The 21,395-nt window shown below is 33.9% G+C and overlaps 1 protein-coding gene across 1 annotated transcript; it reads right to left on the bottom strand.

Moving 5' to 3' along the window:
- Nucleotides 1-517: 517 nt before the first annotated feature.
- LOC148950932 (uncharacterized) lies at nt 518-21,121 on the bottom strand. Its single transcript, XM_089090516.1, has 3 exons — nt 20,767-21,121; nt 6,728-6,817; nt 518-2,473 (listed from the first exon to the last, which is right to left on the bottom strand). The coding sequence occupies exons 1-3, from the start codon at nt 21,001-21,003 to the stop codon at nt 2,345-2,347; spliced, it is 456 nt and encodes a 151-aa protein (XP_088946642.1). The 5' UTR covers nt 21,004-21,121; the 3' UTR covers nt 518-2,344.
- Nucleotides 21,122-21,395: the final 274 nt, after the last annotated feature.

Below are 21,395 nucleotides of genomic sequence, written 5' to 3' on the forward strand. Positions count from 1 at the left end.
GAGGGCAATGCATCTAATTGAGCCTTATTAAGATTATACATATCGCTATCACTGACAGGCTATAGTCCCTAATTCTAAATAAAAATATGTAATTAATGAGGTGGTTTGCAGAAACCACCGGCTACATAACAAATAGCTGATTTCAGGCGGAATTAGCTCTACTTATCGGTTCACCTAGATGCATTTTTTGCGCAAATTTTTACCTTTTATTTCAAGTTTTATGCGATTTTGCTCTAAGTTCATGTGCCATGAATAGTTCTTTTTTGTGTTGATTATTTTGCCTGAGTCATTGAAAAATTTATTCTTTTATTTACTTTTGTGATTTTGAACTACATAAAATTAAAGAAAAAAAAATCATTAGATGCGGATAAAAAAAAATGGAAATTTCAAAAATATTAGCTTCATTTGGGAGTTTAAATTTCATTACAATTTACCAAAAAATCATATATGACTTCTTTTACGAGCTAAAATAATGCTAGCAACCAAGGTTGTATCCAGGATAATTTTTTTTGTTTGGGGGGGGGGGGTTTACAAAATTACTTTTAAAAATACATAAAAAAGTTGTTAGTAGGCATTTTTTCTGCGTGTTTACTAGTTGGGCCAACATTTCCGAGGGGGAGGGGTTGAAACTCCTCTAACCTCCCCCTGGGTACGGCCTTGCTAGCAACAATGATTTCTTTTTTCTCCTCAGCCCCATGGAACCTCCAATTTTGCAGTTTTCCTAAAGGATGCAATCTGATTTTATGTGAACAAAGCCGTGTTTCTACTGCGTCTGTTATGTGCGAGCCGTTTTGCGGTAATGAACATACAACTATCTGAACCCTGAATATGAAACTAGAATCTAATAACTACGTTAGAATTTTTATCACTGATAACATAGTTGAAGCTAATATTGATGATGACGCTAATAAACGCCTTAATTTGCCACATGTGTTATGCGTTCATCGTGCACTAGTTTGACAGCTTGCTAATAAAAATACTCTTCAATCATAAACCTCTTACATTGGATCCGTAATATAGGTCCTAAAGTGTCACTGTTGCGTCACCGTAACGTCTCCTGACAGCAAAATTGTCCTTTCCTCAAATAAGCAGAACTTGGGAGCTAGGTTAGAATAATGAGCACGGAGTAAGAGATGAGAGGGTTTTAAGTGGGTATAACCAGTAAAAACTATATTTCTCGGCTATGTAGTTAGGGTAGTATGTCTTTGGGCTCATTTGCAATCTCTGCCACATAAAATGTTACAATTTTTTACGAATTTTTAATAGTTTTTCACATTTCGATATAATCCACTTATTTTAATGTTTTTTTCTAATTTGTACCTCCCCCTTCTTCCATGCCAGAATAAAATCCTGGGTATGGTTTTGTTACTCATTACTCTTCGTATTTTGGCTTGATTAGCAATATTTAATAGATGCCATTTTGATTATGTTACACGTTGTGCAATTTTGAATTCGTAATTTCATTTGCCATTTCAAACTATTATAGTTGTCTCAATTCTGACTTAAAATTATTGCATAACTGAATGAAATCATAATTGAACCTGATGATTCATGGGGTAATCACTTTGTTATTTATGGTGCAATTTATTACCTTTATCAAGTAATTAATAAATCTATAAATCTTTGGTTATGCAGCATATAAATGTAAACATAATAAATGTTTAACACAGAATAAATGTGTGGTTATATGACAGCAACAACGTAGTGTTGATGTGGAATAAAACAGAAATCAGAAATAAGTCCAGAATCCCAAATACGCTCCATTCCTGCAATAAAGTAATGAATTTGAGAAAACCAGCTTTGAAAGCTTGAGTGTGCCTAGGTTTGAATCGAGCAGGCTTGACATCGTATATCTTAGGGCACCTTGACTAGGAGAGATACAGACAACGGTAACGTTGTCTGTTACCGTTACTCAACGGTAACAACTTTACCGTTACTCAACGGTAAAGAAGAAGAAGAAATGAAAAGTGAGTTTTTGCTATTTTTTGGCCTAATCCTACTTTCGCACAAAAAAAGACTAGTTGCGGTAAATGTTATTTGTCAATCACATATATGAGAAATTTTAGTTTCAGTTATGCATTTATATGTTTGTCGTCGAATTTTTAAGCTCAAAATTTGTCTCTTTTGTGACAGTTGCTGTTTTCCAGATAAAATTGCCAAGTTACTTGTTAAAGGTTGAGTTGGACAACTCCCGTCGTTGCTTCACAAATCAACTGAAATTGCGATTTTGGGGCCGACTAAATTACAATGACTATTGAACATTACTCCATTGTGAACCTAGGCTAAGAGGAAAGTGCGACAGTTTTGCTCTCAGGGTTCGGTTTCTAGGAAAAAGCTACTAATTTCACCCACAGTACTGTTTATGGTTGTCAACATAAACAGGGATTGACAGTAGTTTCACCAAGCCAATGCCCAAGTATCGCATGCTTGTCTTCATAATCCATTTTATCTTCTGTCCAGCTTTTTGGAGCTTCTAGAAATGAAAAAGATGATGGATAATTATACTGTTTTTCCTGGAAAAAATCTGTTTTCAACATATTATTGACGAAAAGTTTGGCTTTCCGTCACATATCTTTACTAGGTGTGCGCTGCTGCGAATAGCATAATAAGAAAAGAGACTTTTCTGATGAAGAGATTCAAGGACAAATAAAACTAAAAGCGCTAAAATAGATTTTTTCTGAGTTAACAAGAACATTAAGACTTTAGAACATTAATATTATTAGAAAAAAGACGGAGAAAATGAAAAAAAAGTGATGACCCTTAAATTCGTCATCTACCAATTCATGCGTAAGAATAACGATGGAATATGCGCACAGCATGACATGAAAAGAGACTTTTCTGAAGGAGAAATTCAAAGACAAATAAAACTAAAAGCATTAAAATAGATTTTTCGGAGTTAATAATAATATTAAGACTTCAGAAGATTAATATTATTAGAAAAAAGACGGAAAAAGTGAAAAAAATTGATCTACCAATTGGTAGATGAAAAAAATCTTCTACCAATTCAAGCGGAAGAATATAACGATGGAATTCTTCCAGTAATGGGATATTTCACTATAAACAATTTTTGGTATTCAATTTGATAGCTCTATGCTTAGGAATTGTTCCCTCTGCAGGTTTTGGGGTTATTTTTTTTGCACTCGTACCTCCCGCGGTTTTAACGTTCCAACGCTAGACAAATATTTCGCTATCATTCGGTAGCCAAAATTCGGTTTCATCCATCTACCGATTTATATTTCTGAAATTGTCTGTATCTTTTTTGATATTGAAAAATATGTTGAGAATACGCCAGAAACATGTAAAAATAGGAAACTTTTCCTATTTTCTAAGCATATTTAGATCATTCTGTTGGTAAAATTCAGAGTAATATTGTAGTTCTGGATCGGCGAATGCATAGATCTGATATTACTCAATTGTCCTCCCCAAGCTATGCTTCTTGGGACCTCTAGCGCCTGAGTCTGTTTATGTAATTATTGTAGTATTTAATAAATTGAATAATAATAATAAATTAATAATAAATTGAATTGAATATATATTATACTGTCATTTTGGTGCGTTACAGCTGCTGACTGGTCGCCAAATCTTATATTTAAGAGGGAAGATCAATCCTGAATATACTTAAACTTGGTCAAACTAATAAGTAAGCACAAAGAAGCTGAGATCAATTTGATTATCTATTTATTGTAATAAAACATTGCAGTGTTTCTTTTTTTTTCGTTTTTCCTTATTCAACCCTTTTTGGTTCATGGTTTATTCAATCTCCGTTTATATGGATCGTTTTGATGGACTTGATCCTAAGGAGCGCTACAAGGGCTATGGGAAGGTAAATATATCCTACGCTTAGATTGTGCATATGATTTGAGTGTCCTGGATGTAAATTTTAGTAAATTGAATTAATTTTTGGAAGTTTTGAGATTTCAAGATGCAAAAATAGGTTTGAAAATTAATGTTAAGAAGACTAAATCGACTAGATTATGAATAAAGGAAGATGAAGAGGTGATGTTGGGTAACGAGAAGATCGATGAAGCGGACTGCTTCACTTACCATGGTCGTATTATTAGTAAAGATGTAAAAAGTATAATAGCGAAGGCCCAAGGTATTTTCTCGCAATTGAAAAAGGTCTGAAACAATGGGAAGGTAAGTCTGTGTACCAACACTGGGATATTTGAAGCTATGGTAATGATAGTGGTCAAGTATGGTTCTGAATCGTGGGGGATTCGGAAGGCAGGGGAAGATTTTGTTAAATGTTTTCCAGAGGAAATGTCCATAGTTTTGGGTACTCGTTTGACTAGCCGTACGTAAACCAAAAATATGTTCATATGCCATTTTCTAGGACTATAATAAAAGAAAGGTTGTGATGGCTAAGGCAGATTTCACTGAAGAATGATGACAGATTGCCAAATATTTTACTTTTTTGTCATCCATCTGGGACCAGGAAATGCAGGTTGTCCCCGAATAGAATGGGAAGAGGTCAAAAGTGAGGATTTAAAGGACATTGTAATTTAATACAAGGTGGTAAAGAGTAAAGCTTTGAATAGATCGGGATGGATGAAGAATACGCACAGCTCTGTTGAATTCAGACGACTTGATGCTGCAACGAGTTGTTAGTAGAAGTAGTAATAGTTTGGTTCATGGGACTAATCTATTTCGGTTGAAACAGGGATGATACAGATACGACTAGACGTAGTTCATTTCATTTCATACTTAAAGGTATGGGTGGTGGTTATAATTTGGAATGGCAGCTAAAAAATTTGAACTTGTGAGACTTTTGTTGCCCCTCTTTTTCACCTTTTTTTCTATTTTCTTTTCTTTTTTTCTTTTTTTCTATTGTTACTTCTTTTGTTTTAGCATTATTTATGACTCTTACAAAATCTTGGTGATTAACGTAATGTAACTAAAAATCACGAAGGCTCTTTAAGTTCAATGGTAGTTCAGTTAAAAAATAAATTTTTTATACAATCTTTTGAATGTACATACATATTTGGGCCCATAACAGTAACATACACTTCATTCAAACATATCAGGGTTTATAGTTCAAACTGTGAACTTCTGGTGTTTGTGGGAGTAATTTTTGAAATAAAAATGGTAGCAGGTGTACAAAAGATTAAAAACAAAAGATGCAGCTTGATAGACCCCAAGTGATAACACTGCTAGTGTTTCCAATATTGGACTTAAAACTTTAAGTGCTTTATTATATGTTGTGGAATTAACTCTTTTAAACATGACTTGAACTAGATTGCCAAATTTGTAGAAAATTATTGAAGGCGGTCGGAGATTAGGGTCCACATTAAGAAGCACGGTCGGAAATTAGGGTCAATATTTTCCTTGCAAATGGATAAATTGCCTCCTCAAGATTCGAAAGTCACTTTTCCCCCTTCCATGTTTTGTAGAGTTTACCTATTTTAATAAAAAAAAGGGGGGGATAAAACACCGTCTACTTCAGTGCAACAGTGTTTACAGATGACGTTTAGGGTATTATCTAGGCCAGAGAGTTTGGACACGTCTCCGCAGAATTTCGGGGAGTATAGTAATAGTAATGTACTTGGTCAAGGATAATAAATTCTGGAGCTTCTTTACCCTCGTCGCCACTCTCTTCTTTACCCTCGTTATGAAATCATGCATAGAGCCGTACTTAGAGTTTCAAGCTTTACCTAGAGTGTTAATGCGAGAAGAATATTTAACTGAAACAGGGGTTTACTTTTGGTATTATGTATTTGTTTCGTGAGATCTTGTTCTCGCAAATCTTATGCTGATCAACGAACAAGCAATAAATTTCGAAACCAGTTTGCTTCTGACATACTTCGAACTTCTGACATATTCTGAACTGCATCATAAGATAAGCGTAGCATCAAAAGCATTACATTTATTTTTGAAACAGTTTATTGTTTTTTATTGGATTTGATGGTGATACATTTTAAGTTAAAAAAAATCCAGACTACTATCTTTTCTGCAGCCCCTCCCTAAAAATTAAATTGCGGGTATTCCATGCGTGATTAAAAATAAAATTAGAATCTACAAAATAACACTACTTCACTCTCTACTAAAGTTTTATGCCTAAAACGGTAAGAAAAAACGGTACTTGTACATTATACGTTACCCACGAAAGAAGTCAAGTTTGGTTAATGCTAATGAAGTAAAATAAAAGAGGATGAATATATAATATTTTAGAAACAAATTTGGGCTAGATATTTGCATTTGGGGGGGGGGGGGTAAATCATAGAATATATTAAATACGGAAAATAACCAAAGTACCTCCCCCCCCCCGTAAACCCCCCAAAACAACAGTTTAAATATTATAAACTCAATGACAAACCACGCTTTGCGATCAATATATCTCTGGCAAATACCCGTTTGACGGGTTTCCATTAATACTTCCTTGTACAGTCTACAGCGGTGGGTACCGTATAATGCACAAGTACCGAAAAAACTTCAATCATTCTAGTCTGAAATACCTTATAATTTTTTTTCTTCCTTCTGATTCATAAAGTAGGGCTCCTTTTTTTGTTTGGGCTTCAACTTTGGCTTTCAGCCCTTGTAAGTGGTGAATGATGAAAGGCACATTAAAAATAATGTCCGTTTGATATGAAACCTGCAGGGAAAAAGAAGAAGGTTCCCACACGCCCTCACGAATGTTGTACGAAATATTCATTTAAAAAACGTTAGTTTGATATACAATCTCCAGGAAATAAAAAAACGATCCAAGCTATAGCCTAGTAGAGAACAGTACCTTGTTTATGAAAACTTCCTTCTTTGAATTCAAAACATGGCCAGCAACGCGCTTTCTTTTGCGGAATTTTCTCTTGCTCCTTGCACGATCCTAAAAGAAAAAAACACGGATCAAATTGTTATAGGCGGGTCATTTGCCAAATAGACTAAATATTTGACAGTTTATTCGACTGTTCTTATTTTTTTTAAGAGGTCATAGGAGAAGCTGGGTAGTATTTATCATTTTTGCTGAATACTGTTAGTGGATAGTCCAAGTATTTATGAACTGATTATTATTTTACAGTATTTTAATGGAGTTAGATTACCTGATTTAAAAAAGAAATGAAACGTACATGCAGGAAAAAGTGATACTTCCTGTTCTAAATGTTGTCTGGGGAACTTTTATTGCGTTCTGGGCTTCTTTGAATAATTTTAACAATGTTAGCTTCATAAATTTTACGTTATTGCAAGTAGTTTTGAGTTATGCTGATCTTTCAAACAGTTCGTGGTAACGAACGAGGAAGAGATATTAGATGTTTTCAATATCTAAGGATAGTTTTAGGTACCCATTTAAGTACCCTATTTAAAAAAAAAGCTGTACACAGTTTATAGATCACACCCGATTTCTGGGATTGCAGAAAAAGAACGAGTAAGATGGTAAGTTGCGTTTTGTGAATGACAAACTGCCAGAAAGTATGCACTTTGACAGTCTAACTGAGCCAAATGAAAAGTAGTACCTCACATGAGGGGGGAAGAGGGGTTACAAGGAAAGGCTTAAGGAGTAAAGAATGAAATTCTGAAGAGGTGGGGCGGAGGATGACCGTGCACAGCTGTGTTGCACTCAGGTGCCAAGGTGCTGTCATAGGTCTTCAGTGGTAGTGGTTTTTTTATGGATTTGGTTTTTAGCCTGGATAGAGAAATATTTACTAGGAAACCATAAAATTACCCGATTAAGGCAAATAATTTTGGGTCTAACCGCAAAAATCTAGTTAATAGTTTTTTTTTACATCTATTGGTTTGATTCCTTTCTTAATGGCCATTCTAAGAGCGTGATTATTGAATAGTCTTGTCCTCAACCTTCATTTATAAGAAGAGGGGGTACTACAGGGCTCTACCATTAGTCCTCTGCTTTTCTTGTTTACATTGATGATCTTAGGCTGCTATTCATCTTGTCTATTTGCTGATGCTCCTATTCTTTTTAAATCTGCCCCCAACCTTGGCTCTGTCATTATTTGTACTCGAAGTCTTCTTTGATTGGTATGGTTCTAAAGACCAATAAAAGCGAGGCGATTCATTTTGCACGACCTTATTGTACGTCAGACTCCCCTTCGAAGACTTTTTTTTTTTTTTTTTTTTTTGTGTGTAAAGTCATTCCTCAGATTAACAAAACAAGATTTCAAGGTACTGACTTTTTTCTTTCTTTTACAATTAAATTAACCATACCAGGCCTATTATTATAAGCAATTTTGGCATGCTATTCAGGATTAATTCTTCTTGCATATTAAGAAAAAAACGCTGTTCTGGCAATATTCTCAGTAAAGTTTCAGATCTTTTTAATTTGTATTTTCCTATAAATTTTCATTTAAACTAGTAGATTCTGGTAATTTTGATCTCAAAGGAGGTTGTTAAGAATATTAATAGTAGGCAGACCGTCGATTTATATGCTGATGGTTCTTGTTATTGCAAGTATATTTGGATTTAGATTAACAGCTTGATAAACTAAAGACAATTGGAAACCAATCTAATAAATTAGCATTGATATGAATTCAGGGAAAAGTTTTGTTTTGTCGGTCCACTTCTACCGAAGAAAGAAATATAGTAATGCGAGCTTGTTGCATGTCAGACTCTTCTTTGGAGACTTGTTTGTTTTTTATTATTATTCCTGAATTTCCTGAGGTACAATTTTTCAGTATTTACTTTGATTCTTTTCTTACATTTATAATCAGATTAACCATGCTCGATCTGTTATTTTAGGCAATTTGGCGTTCTTATAACCTTTAATTTATTAAAGCAATCTTTTTCTTACAACCTTTAATTTAAGTTAATATATTCTGGTAATTTTGATTTCAGAGGATGTTGTCAAGAATATAAATAATAGGTAGTTTGTTGATTTATATTCAGCTCATTCTTGGTGATTGCTACTGTATTTGGTTTTAGATTATATTAGGGCTATAAAAAAAAATAAAAAATCCCAGATAGTCGACTACAGTCTTTTCGATAAATTATTTTCAAAATAATGCATTGTTCTTAATAAATATGACTCATTGTAAAACAAAAATTTCCACAAAAGAAGTTTTTCAAAGAAAAGTAAAGAGCCAAGTTAAATCAAAGATGAGCAGAAATAAAGTCAAATAATTTCTTAAGTGTGAAACTTCCATAAACCACCATTAATAAATAAATGAAACCCAAAACGATCAGAAATTACAATAAATAAGTGGATCAAGCTCAAAACGAGCAGAACTAAGAGGAGTAGGGCTGACACCCCCTCCAGTGCCTTCTAAAGACCAGAACATAATTTGTACTTTACTGAAAAGAAATCATCACAATAGCCAGAAAGTCTTAAGGCTATTGTATTTATTAAAGTTATTAAATGAAAAAAAACAAGTTTTTTAACTGAAAGTAAGGAACGACGTTAAAACTTAAAACGAACAGAAATTAGTCCGTATATGAAAGGGGCTGTCCCCGCCGCACCGCCTCGCTCTTTACACTAAAGTTTTTTATTGTTTAAAAAAATAAGAGTTGTGAGAAAGTCAAACTTTAGCGTAAAGAGCGAGGCGTTGAGGAGGAGACAGCCTTTTCGTATACGGAACAATTTCTGTTCGTTTTGAGTTTTAACGTCGTTCCTTAATTTCAGTTAAAAAAAACTTGTTTTTTTCATTTAATTTTTGAAAGTTTTTGATTTGATTAAGGTTTTGATTTTGGCTCATAGTACATGAATAATTAAAAAAAGATTTGCATATTAATTTTACTTTTATTTGGTTAAATGGCTTTCTCGAAACTTGTTTAATTTTATTTATGAATATTTTTATTAGTAATAAATATACGTAACTTACGAATTAACTTACGTAATGAACTTCTATATTCATATATTTTTAATACGTATATTAGGGGGATCGCCCCTAGTCAATACCTCGCTCTTTAAGCTAAAAATCGAATTTTGTTCCAATTTTTTAACAATGACCCCTTAATCACAAAGGCCGTTATTTAGAATAAATAGCTCTTATGAAAGTACTAAAAAATATTTGGCTTAAAGAGCGAGGTATTGACTAGGGGGTGAACCAAATCATACACGTAATATTTTCTGTTCGTTTTAAGTTTTGATGTTACTCCTTATTTTCAGTTGGAAAACTTGTTTGTTTTTATATTTAATTTCTGATCTTTTTTTTAAATAATGCTGGGAAATCCGGCGCCCCCTTCATAGTAATGTCCCTTCCCCCATGAAAACTTCCTTCGTGGAAAGATCTTCCCACATAACCCCCGACCGACCCACCCCCCTACTACCAGGAAAAATCCTCCTGAAAACGTCTGTGTACTTCCTAATAACCAATACTATATGTTAACATTGGGTAAAGTTCATAACTTTCGGCCTTCCCCCCGGGGACTTCGGGGGATTAATTCATCCTAAAGGACATAGTTATCATATTTTCAACCATACTGAACAAAATGGCTATCTCAAAATTTTGATGAGGTGACTTTGGGAAAAAATGAGCGTGGGAGGGGGCCTAGTTGCCCTCCATTTTTTTGACACTTAAAAAGGGCACTAGAACTTTTAATTTCCGTTCCAATGAGTCCTCCCACGATATTCTAGGACCACTGTGTCGATACGATCACCCCTGGAAAAAAAAACAACAACAAATAAACACGCATCCGTGATCTTTCTTCTGGCAAAAAAATGCAAAATTCCACATTTTTGCAGATAGGAGCTTGAAACCTCTACAGTAGGGTTCTTTGATACGCTGCATATGATGGTTTGATTTTCATTAAGGTTCTATTACTTTTAGGGGGTCTTTCTCCCTTTTTTCGAAAATCAGCCAAATTTTCTCAGGCAAGTAACTTTTGATGGGTAGGACTAAACTTGATGAAAGTTATATATTTGAATTCAGCATTGAAATCTGATTCTTTTGATGTATCTATTGGTATCAAAAAACCGGTTTTTAGAGTTTCGGTTAACATTGAGCCGGGTCTCTCTTTACTTACAGTTCGTTACCACGAACTGTTTGAAAAAAGAGAAATTATATTAAGTGTAAAAATGTATTTGTTGTCCGTAGTAGCAATAGAAATATTAGTAGTAGTAAGCATATAGTATCTTCTTAGTACTCTCAGCTGTACCTGGGATATAGCCATGGGCGTAGGCAGCATATTGTCTAGGGGGGGCAGTCAATAGGGTGATGGAAGGTCTTTTATCAACTGCTTTTCCAACCATCTGCTTTTTCAGCCATATCTAATGTAAATTTGAAGGTCTAGGGGGGCGGGGCAGCTGCCCCCCTCCTTACGCCCATGGATATAGCTGTTACGCTCTTTTAATAGCCTGCATGGCGCTTTTTATATCAACATCCCTCCCAACACGCCCTCAAAGTTTCAATTTAATACTCTAAGCTGTACTGCTAAAACAGCCTTGTGGTAACCTGAATACACACAGTGTGTTTCGATTTAGTTAAACATCCCCCTAAATATCCTCTTAAAGTTTCACCAAAAGACTCTTAGCCTCAGTAAACATCAAGATTCCCTGAAAGCTTCCGCTTAATTCTCTAAGCCGTTCCTCATTATATATATATATATATATATATATATATATATATATATATATATATATATATATATATATATATATATATATATATATATATATATATATATATATATATATATATATATATATATATATATATATATATATATATATATATATATATATATATATATATATATATATATATATATATACATGTTACGTGTTGCACGTTGACATGCATGCCTGCATGCATGTAGTTTGTTTTGATTTAGTTGAAACTAATAGTAGTACGCACACAGTGCCTTTTGGTTAGTTTAAAATGCACCTAAACACACACTGAAAGTATCTACTTAAGCCGGTCCAACTAAGCCGTTTCAACTCAGCTTCCTGAAACTAACTTCAGCCAAGTTGAATTGCTCGAATTACGATTGTAGAGAAGATTGGGAGGGGAGGGTTAGAAACAGTTGGTATATTGTTTTTAGACAAAAACTGCATGGTTCTTGGGAAGGTGTGTCTAGGCATACTGCAATGAACAAAAGGTTGTTTTCTGTTTCTATTAAATAAACAAAAACAAGTTTTTTTTAACTGAAAGTAAGGAGTAACATTAAAACTTAAAATGAACAGAAATTATTCAGTATATGAAAGGGGCTGTCCCCTCCTCAACAGCCCGCTTTTTACGCTAAAGATTTTTATTGTTTTAAAAAGTGGAGTTGTGACAAAAAGTCAAACTTTAGCGTAAAGAGTGGGTTGTTGAGGCGGGGACCGCCCCTTTCATATACGGAATATTTTCTGCTCGTTTTACGTTTTTATGTCGCTCCTTACTTTCAGTTAAAAAACCTGTTTTTTTATTTAATTCTGAACGCTTTTGAGTTAATGCAGGTTTTGAATTTGGCTCAGCGTACATGAATAATTAAAACGAAATTTGAATATTAATTTTACAAAACACAAACAGCACAAAAATTGGTCGATAGTTAGTCATATTTCTGTACTTAAAAATGTCTCTTTATAATTACTTTTTAACTTACTGAGACATTCCTACTTTACAGAAAGGGCTGAAGATAGTGTCAGAGGCAGGACTTATTACACACTTGCAACAAAAAGAATATTAAATCCCTTGTTAAATATACTACCACATGAACTATGTTCGACTTTTTAATCCGTGCTATTTATAGTTACTTTTTGTTCTATCTTAAGGTTTACTCCTGTGAGAATGGTTTTGTTCATGAGCTGACTATTGCCCGTTCCCGGGTCATTTTCTGGACTTATCTACAATCGGAATTTAGGAAGAGAGACAGACGTCTTCAGCGGAAATTGTGGAGCAGGGTCAACCCGCATTTTCTTTTTTTGTTGCGCAGTTGAGTCATTGTCAATTCAGCAGGTGGCACACAGAGGCAAAGGTGAAATACTGTGGTGTAAAAAAAAAACAGGATGTCTGGCTCCACTTCCACGGAAAAATCTCCCTCCCCACGGAATTATTTTCTGTACAATTCAATCCTGGCGGAAACTTGCCCCGGAAAATTTCCCTTAACATTTCCACACGTAAAATTGAATCGGTAAAGAGAAAGCAAGACATCACAAGAAATTCCGTATAGGAATTCTAGCAAATTCCCCCAGAGTAAAATTTCCCCTGAAAAGTTCACCCCCTGGAAACTTCCCTCTCAATTAAAATTTCTCTCCGTGCATTTTCCCCCCAACCGAAATTCTTCCTACCCTCTCCACCCTAAATAACCATGCATACTTCCCAATAACAAATACTATACGTAAGCAATGGGCAAATGTTATAGTTTAAAGACCTTTCCCCGGGGGCTGTGGGGGGTAATTTTATCTCGAAAGACATAGTTATTAGGCTTTTCAATTATGCTGAATAAAATAGCTATCTCAAAACTTTGATCAGACGATATAGGGAAAAAAATGACGTGAGAAGGGGCCTAGTTGCCCTCCAACTAGGAGGGCAAAAGGACACTAGAACTACTTGTAGAAGAACTACTTGAAAAGGACACTAGAACTTACTATTTCCGTTAGAATGAGCCCTCGCCTGATGTGCCAGGCCCACTGGGTCGATAGGATCACCCCTAAGAAAAAAAACAACAAATAAACACACATTAGTGATCTTTCTTGTGGAAAAAAGCACAAAATTCCACATTTTGGCAGATAGCAGCTTGGAACCTCTACGATAGGGTTCTTTGATACGCTGAATCTGATGGTGTGATTTTCAATAAAAGTCTATGATTTATAGGGTGTCTTCCCCCCATTTATCAAAATCAGACAAATTTTCTCAGACTCATAGCTCGTAGACCAAACTTAATGAAACGTATATATTTGGAATCAGCATAATAAGCCAATTTTTTATGTATATATTCGTATTAAAATTCCGTTTTTTAGAGCTACGGTTACTATTGAGCCGGATCACTCCTTACTCACAGTTCGTTACCACGAACTGTTTGATACTTCCCGTACTTTTTATTGTACATTTTCTCTAGTCGCTCGACCATCATTAACCCAGACAAATTACAAGATGCAGAACTTGAGCAAATTTTGCTTCAAAAAATTCCGCTGCATAAACTCTCATACCATCTCATGGGAAAACTATGTGGTAGTAATTCTCAGCTCCAATATTGAAGCTTCCCTTACAATAAGATTTAGCTGACATCAAGATGTAGCTGATGCCGGGGTAATGACTCATTAATTACACAATTTGGTTGAATTCTGGAACTAGTAGGAGGCAGCACTAAAGTACAATTTAATTAATGATTGTTTTTGCTGACATTTTCATCTAATACGCTCAAACCATCATCAGAATCTGAGTCTAGAACACTTTTTACTTTTGATTCAATACTCTCCCATGGCCTTTGCCGTGTTCCTTAGTACAAAGTCCATCAAAGTGATCCATGTAAATGGGGATAGAACACAACCTAGCTTAACTCCCGGGTCAATATGAAACCAGCAACTAAACTCATTTCCTACCTTAACCCCTGCAATGTTATTCATGTACATAACATTAATCACTTTAATGTATTTAAAGTAACGCTTGCTCATAATCTGAAAAGCTAAGAACTAAAGGGGTCTGATGACTCAGGCACTTCTCAATTATTAATCTAAGAGTAGAAATTTGGTCGACAAATCCTCTCCCTTTCCTAAAACCATACTGTTCGTCTCTTAAAACTTTATCTACATCAGGTCCAAGTCTAAAAGTATCATCATAAAAAGTGATTACTTCCTACAGAAACCAGGCTACATGTACATCAGCTACATCCTACTGTTATAATAGCCTCTATAATTAGCCTCTCTAATACCTCTATAATTACCGCACTCATTCTTAACATGTTTCTTATAGTCGGGTTTACTTAAAATTTTCTTACAATCGCCAGGTTCTTCCACTTTTCCGAAAACCATATTCTTAATCTTCAGTAATTTACTTCTAACTTCACAACAAGCATATTTTAAAAAATGTCACTAATTACGGCCCCCGTTCCTGTCTTTAACGGGGATAAGTCCAGATGAATTTTTTAACATGCCAATGCAATATTTTACTACTATTCCGTCTAAAAGGTTTAAAGCCGACCTCGTGACAAAACAAAGAAATGAATCTGAAAATGAAAAACGGGTCTATGGTCAGTAAAGGAAACGAAGAGAACAAACATCAAACGAATATTTTGCCCGTACAAAACAAGGTTGTCAAAAAACAAAAACAAAAAAGAACTAGAATCTAAAACTAAAACAATATAAATAAAAATATAGATAAAACTAAAACAGACTAAATAATATATATATATATATATATATATATATATATATATATATATATATATATATATATATATATATATATATATATATATATATATATATATTTTTTTTATATATATATTTATATATATATATATATATATATATATATATATATATATATATATATATATATATATATATATATATATATATATATATATATATATATATATATATATATATATATATATATATATATATATATATATATATATATATATATATATATATATATATATATATATACATATATATATATATACAATTGCCAGCTACCCTCATGAAACCGGAAAAGTACTTTTCTGGTTTCATGAGCGTAGCTGGCAATCTTATACATATAATCTGTTTCAATTGTATTATTTAGTCTTTTTTAATTTTATCCATTGTTTCATATTTATATTATTTTACTTTCAGATTCTATTTTTTTTTTTTTTTAACACTGAAGACGCCTTGTTGTATACGGCTGAAATATGTGTTTGCTTTTTGTTCTCTTCGTTTCCTTTATTGGCCATAGACCCGTTTTTCATTTTCAGATTCATTTCTTTGTGTATACTATTCTGGCTGGCTGCATCTTCAGCAATTTTACTCATGGCTTCAACCTCCCACCTCCTTAATTCGTGTTGTAATGCTTTCTCTACTTTCCTTAAATTCATGTTATTTTCACATGATCTATCACTCAAATGGCAGCCGTCCTAGCTGAGTGGACAGCAAACTAGAAGTGAAAGTCTTTGTCCATGAGGACGGGGTTTGAATCCTGGTGTCGCTGGTTATTTGGTTTGGAACAGGTGTCAGCGGAGTGAATATGTAAGCTCAGCCAGAGTCGACCCAGCTCCAAATGGGTACCTGGAGAATTCTGGGGAAAAAACACGGGAAGCGTCGGATTATTTGCCCCCAACCACGGATTGCACGCCTGGTCAAAGGCAGTGAATCAGAAGGTCGGTACATGCGCTATGCAAACCATTAGTCAGCATGCGAGAAAGTTTTAGTTTTTTTTATCACTCAAATGCTTCTTGTACAAATGCTTCTTCTCTACTAAAGCGTTTTTGCTAATTTTCCAAGATGCATTTTTGAGACACCATCTGCTACTTCACAGACTATTTTCTTAAAATTACTCCAACCATGTTCTAAATTGTCTAATTTTGGACTCTATAATTTAATATTCAACTGTAGCAGAAGTGTTCCTTAAATCCTCATTCTGGAGTCTACCAGCGTCATAACTTAATGGAAGATATTTACGCTTCCTAAATTTCCTCTTTAGATTAACCCTAGGATTCACTAGATGGTGATCTTTACTTTTAAAATAAATAACAGAACCCCTATAAACTCTTGTATCTTGTATCAATCCTGCCAGTCTTCTGTTTGCAATGATGCAATCGATAAAGTTAGCTGTCTTGAGCTCACCATGCTAATAACGGTCATTTAATGACGAAATACCTTGTTGGTTATAGCTAGTTTTTTATACCTACATTCCTACAACAAATTTACATAGGCTAAGATACCATCTATCCCTATTCCTACCGAGCTTGGCATTAAAATGCCCTAATGAAAATACAATATTTCTACTTAGGATCCTGTCTATTATTTTATGCAGCTCTAACTATATTCAATGTGAGTCACTATTATCTCCATCAGTTGCTTCTACAGGAGCTTTCACTACTATGACTGATACCTTGCACTTTTTAGTGGTACAATGAGCAACTAGTATATTATTATATACTTTCTGCCAGAGTAAACAGATTCTGTACACCGAATTTCATGTTTCATACCCCTGAGAAATGGGTTTCTGAAACTCGTAACAAGTCCAGCTCAAAACATTTGAATTCGTCAGTCAAAATGCCAATGTTTTTTAATGTTGTGACATTCCAAGTTGCAATTTTTATGTTATTTAAATCGTCGAAACTATTATTGCCTCAGGAAAAGCAAAACCAATGCATACTTAAATTCCAAGAACTTAATAATGTGATACTTTAGTTGCCATAACGTAATTGTAGTGGATGGGACTGCCAGAATAGAAATATATTAGTCCAAACTACTGGGTGATAACAACTATCTTATGCTTCACTAATGATAGTGACAAGTATAGCATTGAAACATGGGTGTGCTTGAACGAGGGTATGCTCGATGTCTCCCACATTAATTTTCTTTGGATAGTTTTTGGTACTCGTTTTAATAGCCATAAATAACACAACAAGCTGTGCGACAAACGTGGATCAATTCCATTTTCTGGGAGTATAATAAAAGTACGGCTGAGACGTTCAATGCGGGTTTCACGGATGGAGTATGATAAGTTAGCAGGCATTATACTTTTTAGCTAACCACCTAAGACCAAGCAAAAAGCAGGGCGTCCTCAAATAAAGTCGGAAGAAGTCTTCACAAGGTTCTGTAAGACATCATGAGAGAGGGTAAAGGCTGAAGGTGTGAATGCATCGGAATGAAAGAGCAGGCGGAGTAATGCTGGTCTCAGGTGGCTAGTTGCTTCAATGGATAGTCAGCAGGAGTAGCAGGAATTTCCCATTTAAAGTAGTAAATTCGATAATTCTTATTATGAATGGGTCTAGTGCTAGCTAAATCTCAACGTAAATATGCCTTAGATTAGCCAATTTCCAGTTAAACTCACTACTAAATCAAATAATATAATATTAAGTTAGTTCATCAAAATCAGTGCATTACATATCAAAAACCTGTGTTGAACTGACAGCGTTTTCTTTTCTATTTTTGTTATTCCCCCCGCCCATGAGAGATGCTCAGCTCAGCAGTTTTAATTTTGGCTGAATGAAAACAGGATCCACTGGTTTCCTTTTATATATGCACCCCATTAATGGGGTGTATTCACACAACACCGTTTAGATTACAATTTCTGACGACCCTTGTGAACTTATTCCCTATTTACGACGTCTGTTTCAACGTTTCTATGATCGAGTGGTCACCCTGACTGTCCATAGCTTGCAAATGACGCTTTATAGTATTGTATTGTGTTTATAAGGAAAAGCTTATGTTCAAGACATTGAATGTTCCTGAAAAACCTCTGTGCCAAATATCTTCTATTTTTCAAGGCTACCTTAAGATACAGGCCAGGCAATGTGGTTAAAATATTCATCTACTATAAACCAAAACTGATGGAGGTGTGCATTGCAAGGCAACGAAATCACCTGTATAGATAACATACATAACGGTATCAAAAGAGGTCAATTGAGGGGCAGTGGGGGCCCTAGAATTTTTGTCCTTCTCCTAGATTTTGAAAAATACCTCTTTTGGGGGTATTTTCATTAAAACTGCTTTTTTTTATATTTTCATTGGAAAAAAAGATGTTCTTGGCCCCTAGATTTTGAAAAATACATATTACTCCCTACCCTAAATTTCTTTGAATTGACGCCATAGGAAGTATCCCGCTTGATGTGATTTTTCGGACGGTTGATGGGGCGGTACTTGTTAAATATCCCGACCACACTCAAGAAGTTTGACCTGTTTGATGTGTTTGAAACCGGTTTTTTGTTTGCATTTGGAGATAACTAGCTTAGGCTTAGTGAGATAAACTACTATGCAGGTATGTTTTGATTAAACATTTAATATATAGAATTGGTATTTTGGTTAGGTTAGGTATTTAATATAATGTGTTTTGAGCAACCTGCTTTCCATAATTCTCTGTTGTAGTTTCCATAATTTTGTAACTAAAGTATTATATTTTCGTAATATTTTAGTATATTTCATTTTGATTAACTTAACTTCACTTCTTGAGTGTGGTCGGGTTATGTAACAAGTACCGATGGGGCTTAGAAATAGATATAATGACCTTAGAATTTTATCTTAACGGAAGAAGCAGAGCAAAGAAGCAAGTATAATTCTGGTTCTACTTTGTAACTTCAGTAAACGTTGAGAAGAATCCCCAATCAATCAATCAATTAATTCAACCAATCAAATTTACGACAAAAACACTTCAACATAGAATCGTAAGGCTCTATGACCAGGAAAAAAAAAACAGGGGAAAAACAGAAATTACACAAATACAAAAAAAGAAGAAAAAAGTATTTTCAATATAATGCATTTCAACCTTTAAAAGACTCAACACACACACACCCACACACACACACACAAAAAAAAAAAAAAATTAAAAGACCCAAATAAAAAGCGATTTTAAGAGACCCCCCCCCCCCAAAAAAAAAGAGGATGTAGGACAATCTAAAGAATTAAACAAAATTCTAAATATATATATTTGAAACCAAGCCACAGAAAATGTTAAACAAACTCAATACCCCTCACAACAAACATTTCTAACCCAGGCTTGGGTCACCCGCCCCCCCCTTCTCAAGTAATAATAATAAAATTAAATATATATATATATATATATATATATATATATATATATATATATATATATATATATATATATATATATATATATATATATATATATATATATATATATATATATATATATATATATATATATATATATATATTTATATATATATATATATATATATATATATATATATATATATATATATATATATATATATATATATATATATAAACATGAAAAATCAAGACATTGAAAAATTTCTTAAAACTTTTTTTGAAGTATTTGACAACTGTCTTACAGCCAGTCCCTACTGTGATAGTATTTAGTTGTAAAAGTTACTATTTTAGCTGAAGGGATGAAAGAAGGTACGGCAGAGGTTCCACCCCCCCCCCCCACACACAAAAAAAAGATCTGTTGTGCTTCATGTGGAGACTGTTGTCCAATATATATATATATATATATATATATATATATATATATATATATATATATATATATATATATATATATATATATATATATATATATATATATATATATATATATATATATATATATATATATATATATATATATATGTAAACATGAAAAATCAAGACATTGAAAAATTTCTTAAAACTTTTTTGAAGTATTTGACAACTGTCTTACAGCCAGTCCCTACTGTGATAGTATTTAGTTGTAAAAGTTATTACTTTAGCTGAAGGGACGAAAGACGGTACGGCAGAGGTTTCACCCCCCCCCCCCCACACAAAAAAAAAGAGATCTGTTGTGCTTCATGTGGAGACTGTTGTCCAGCAACGGCATAACTAAGGATCCTTAAACTGAGCCAACATAAGTACAAACCTGTCTGCTCTAAGGTTAACTTACTATGAAAGTAACTTCCCGTACACTGAACCAGGAACTTACATGGTGTGGGAGAGGGAGCTTCGGGACCTATCCCCTCCTAAATCTCGAAATTTCTCACATATTTGTTTTAGTGTGTTTCTCTTGAATCCACCTTTTTTGCGTTATTTTGAGATTTTCACACCCCCTCTCACCGCAAAGAAAAATTTCAGCATACGTGTCCGTGATGGGTAATAAAAACGGATAAATTTAACAAGAGCTGGAGGAAAATATACTTTCTTTTTTCATATAGTATCAAGCAGAACCTTGGTTCTAACTAACTGAAATATAATACACATTAGTTCAAAATTCCCTCCACCGTATTTCCACCCCTAGGTAGAACTGAATTATAATATACCTCTATAACAGTATTTTTGGTCTTCGGTTCAGTAGTCTCTTTATTTTTTCTTGTTGCATTTCTGGCCTTTGTACTTTTCAGCTTCTTCTTTTTCACTTTTAGAATAGTTTCGCACTTTTCTTCATCTGTATACTCGTTTTCAGAATTTCCAACAGTTACACTTTCAAATATTAGCTCGTCTTCATCATCCTTTTTTAATATTAGTTTTCTTTCAATTTTTCTCGCTATTTCTGTCATATTTTCATAATGGATTTTGCACAGATTCAAGTATCAGAAGTTACTACATTTGAGTAAGATTAAAACTTGGCTACTGACGTGCAATTCCTGTCACGTAATCAAGCCTTGATCGAAATTCAAACTGGTTACTTCTTTAGAAATTTAGGTTGGTAAATTTAGATGATAAGCTAGATTTTTATTAAGCAGATAAATTTATCCGACAATTCACTGTTTATATGGCATAAATATGTTTATTATCGTGCGTAAGAGACATACGACACTGAATGGATATAGAACATTATGTCCAAATTAGAAGGCAAACAAAGGCGATGTCCATTATCTTCTATAAAGGTGAAAGTTTCCAAACTTTCTTGTTTTTTCTGGGATTGATAGTCCAATAACAAGAAACTTGT

The sequence above is a fragment of the Artemia sp. Qi Xiang Cuo genome, chromosome 6, assembly GCF_049724085.1.
Source record: "Artemia sp. Qi Xiang Cuo chromosome 6, ASM4972408v1, whole genome shotgun sequence".
NCBI classification, from domain to species: Eukaryota; Metazoa; Arthropoda; class Branchiopoda; order Anostraca; family Artemiidae; genus Artemia; species Artemia sp. Qi Xiang Cuo.

Excerpts from the sequence above, each read along its gene's own strand:
- LOC148950932 (XM_089090516.1), bottom strand. The coding sequence starts at position 21,003 with ATGACAGAAATAGCGAGAAAAATTGAAAGAAAACTAATATTAAAAAAG. Across the intron at positions 6,818-20,766 it reads CCAAAAATACTGTTATAGAG|GATCGTGCAAGGAGCAAGAG; the intron begins GTATATTATAAT and ends TTTTTCTTTTAG. Across the intron at positions 2,474-6,727 it reads AGGAAGTTTTCATAAACAAG|AAGCTCCAAAAAGCTGGACA; the intron begins GTACTGTTCTCT and ends TTTCATTTCTAG.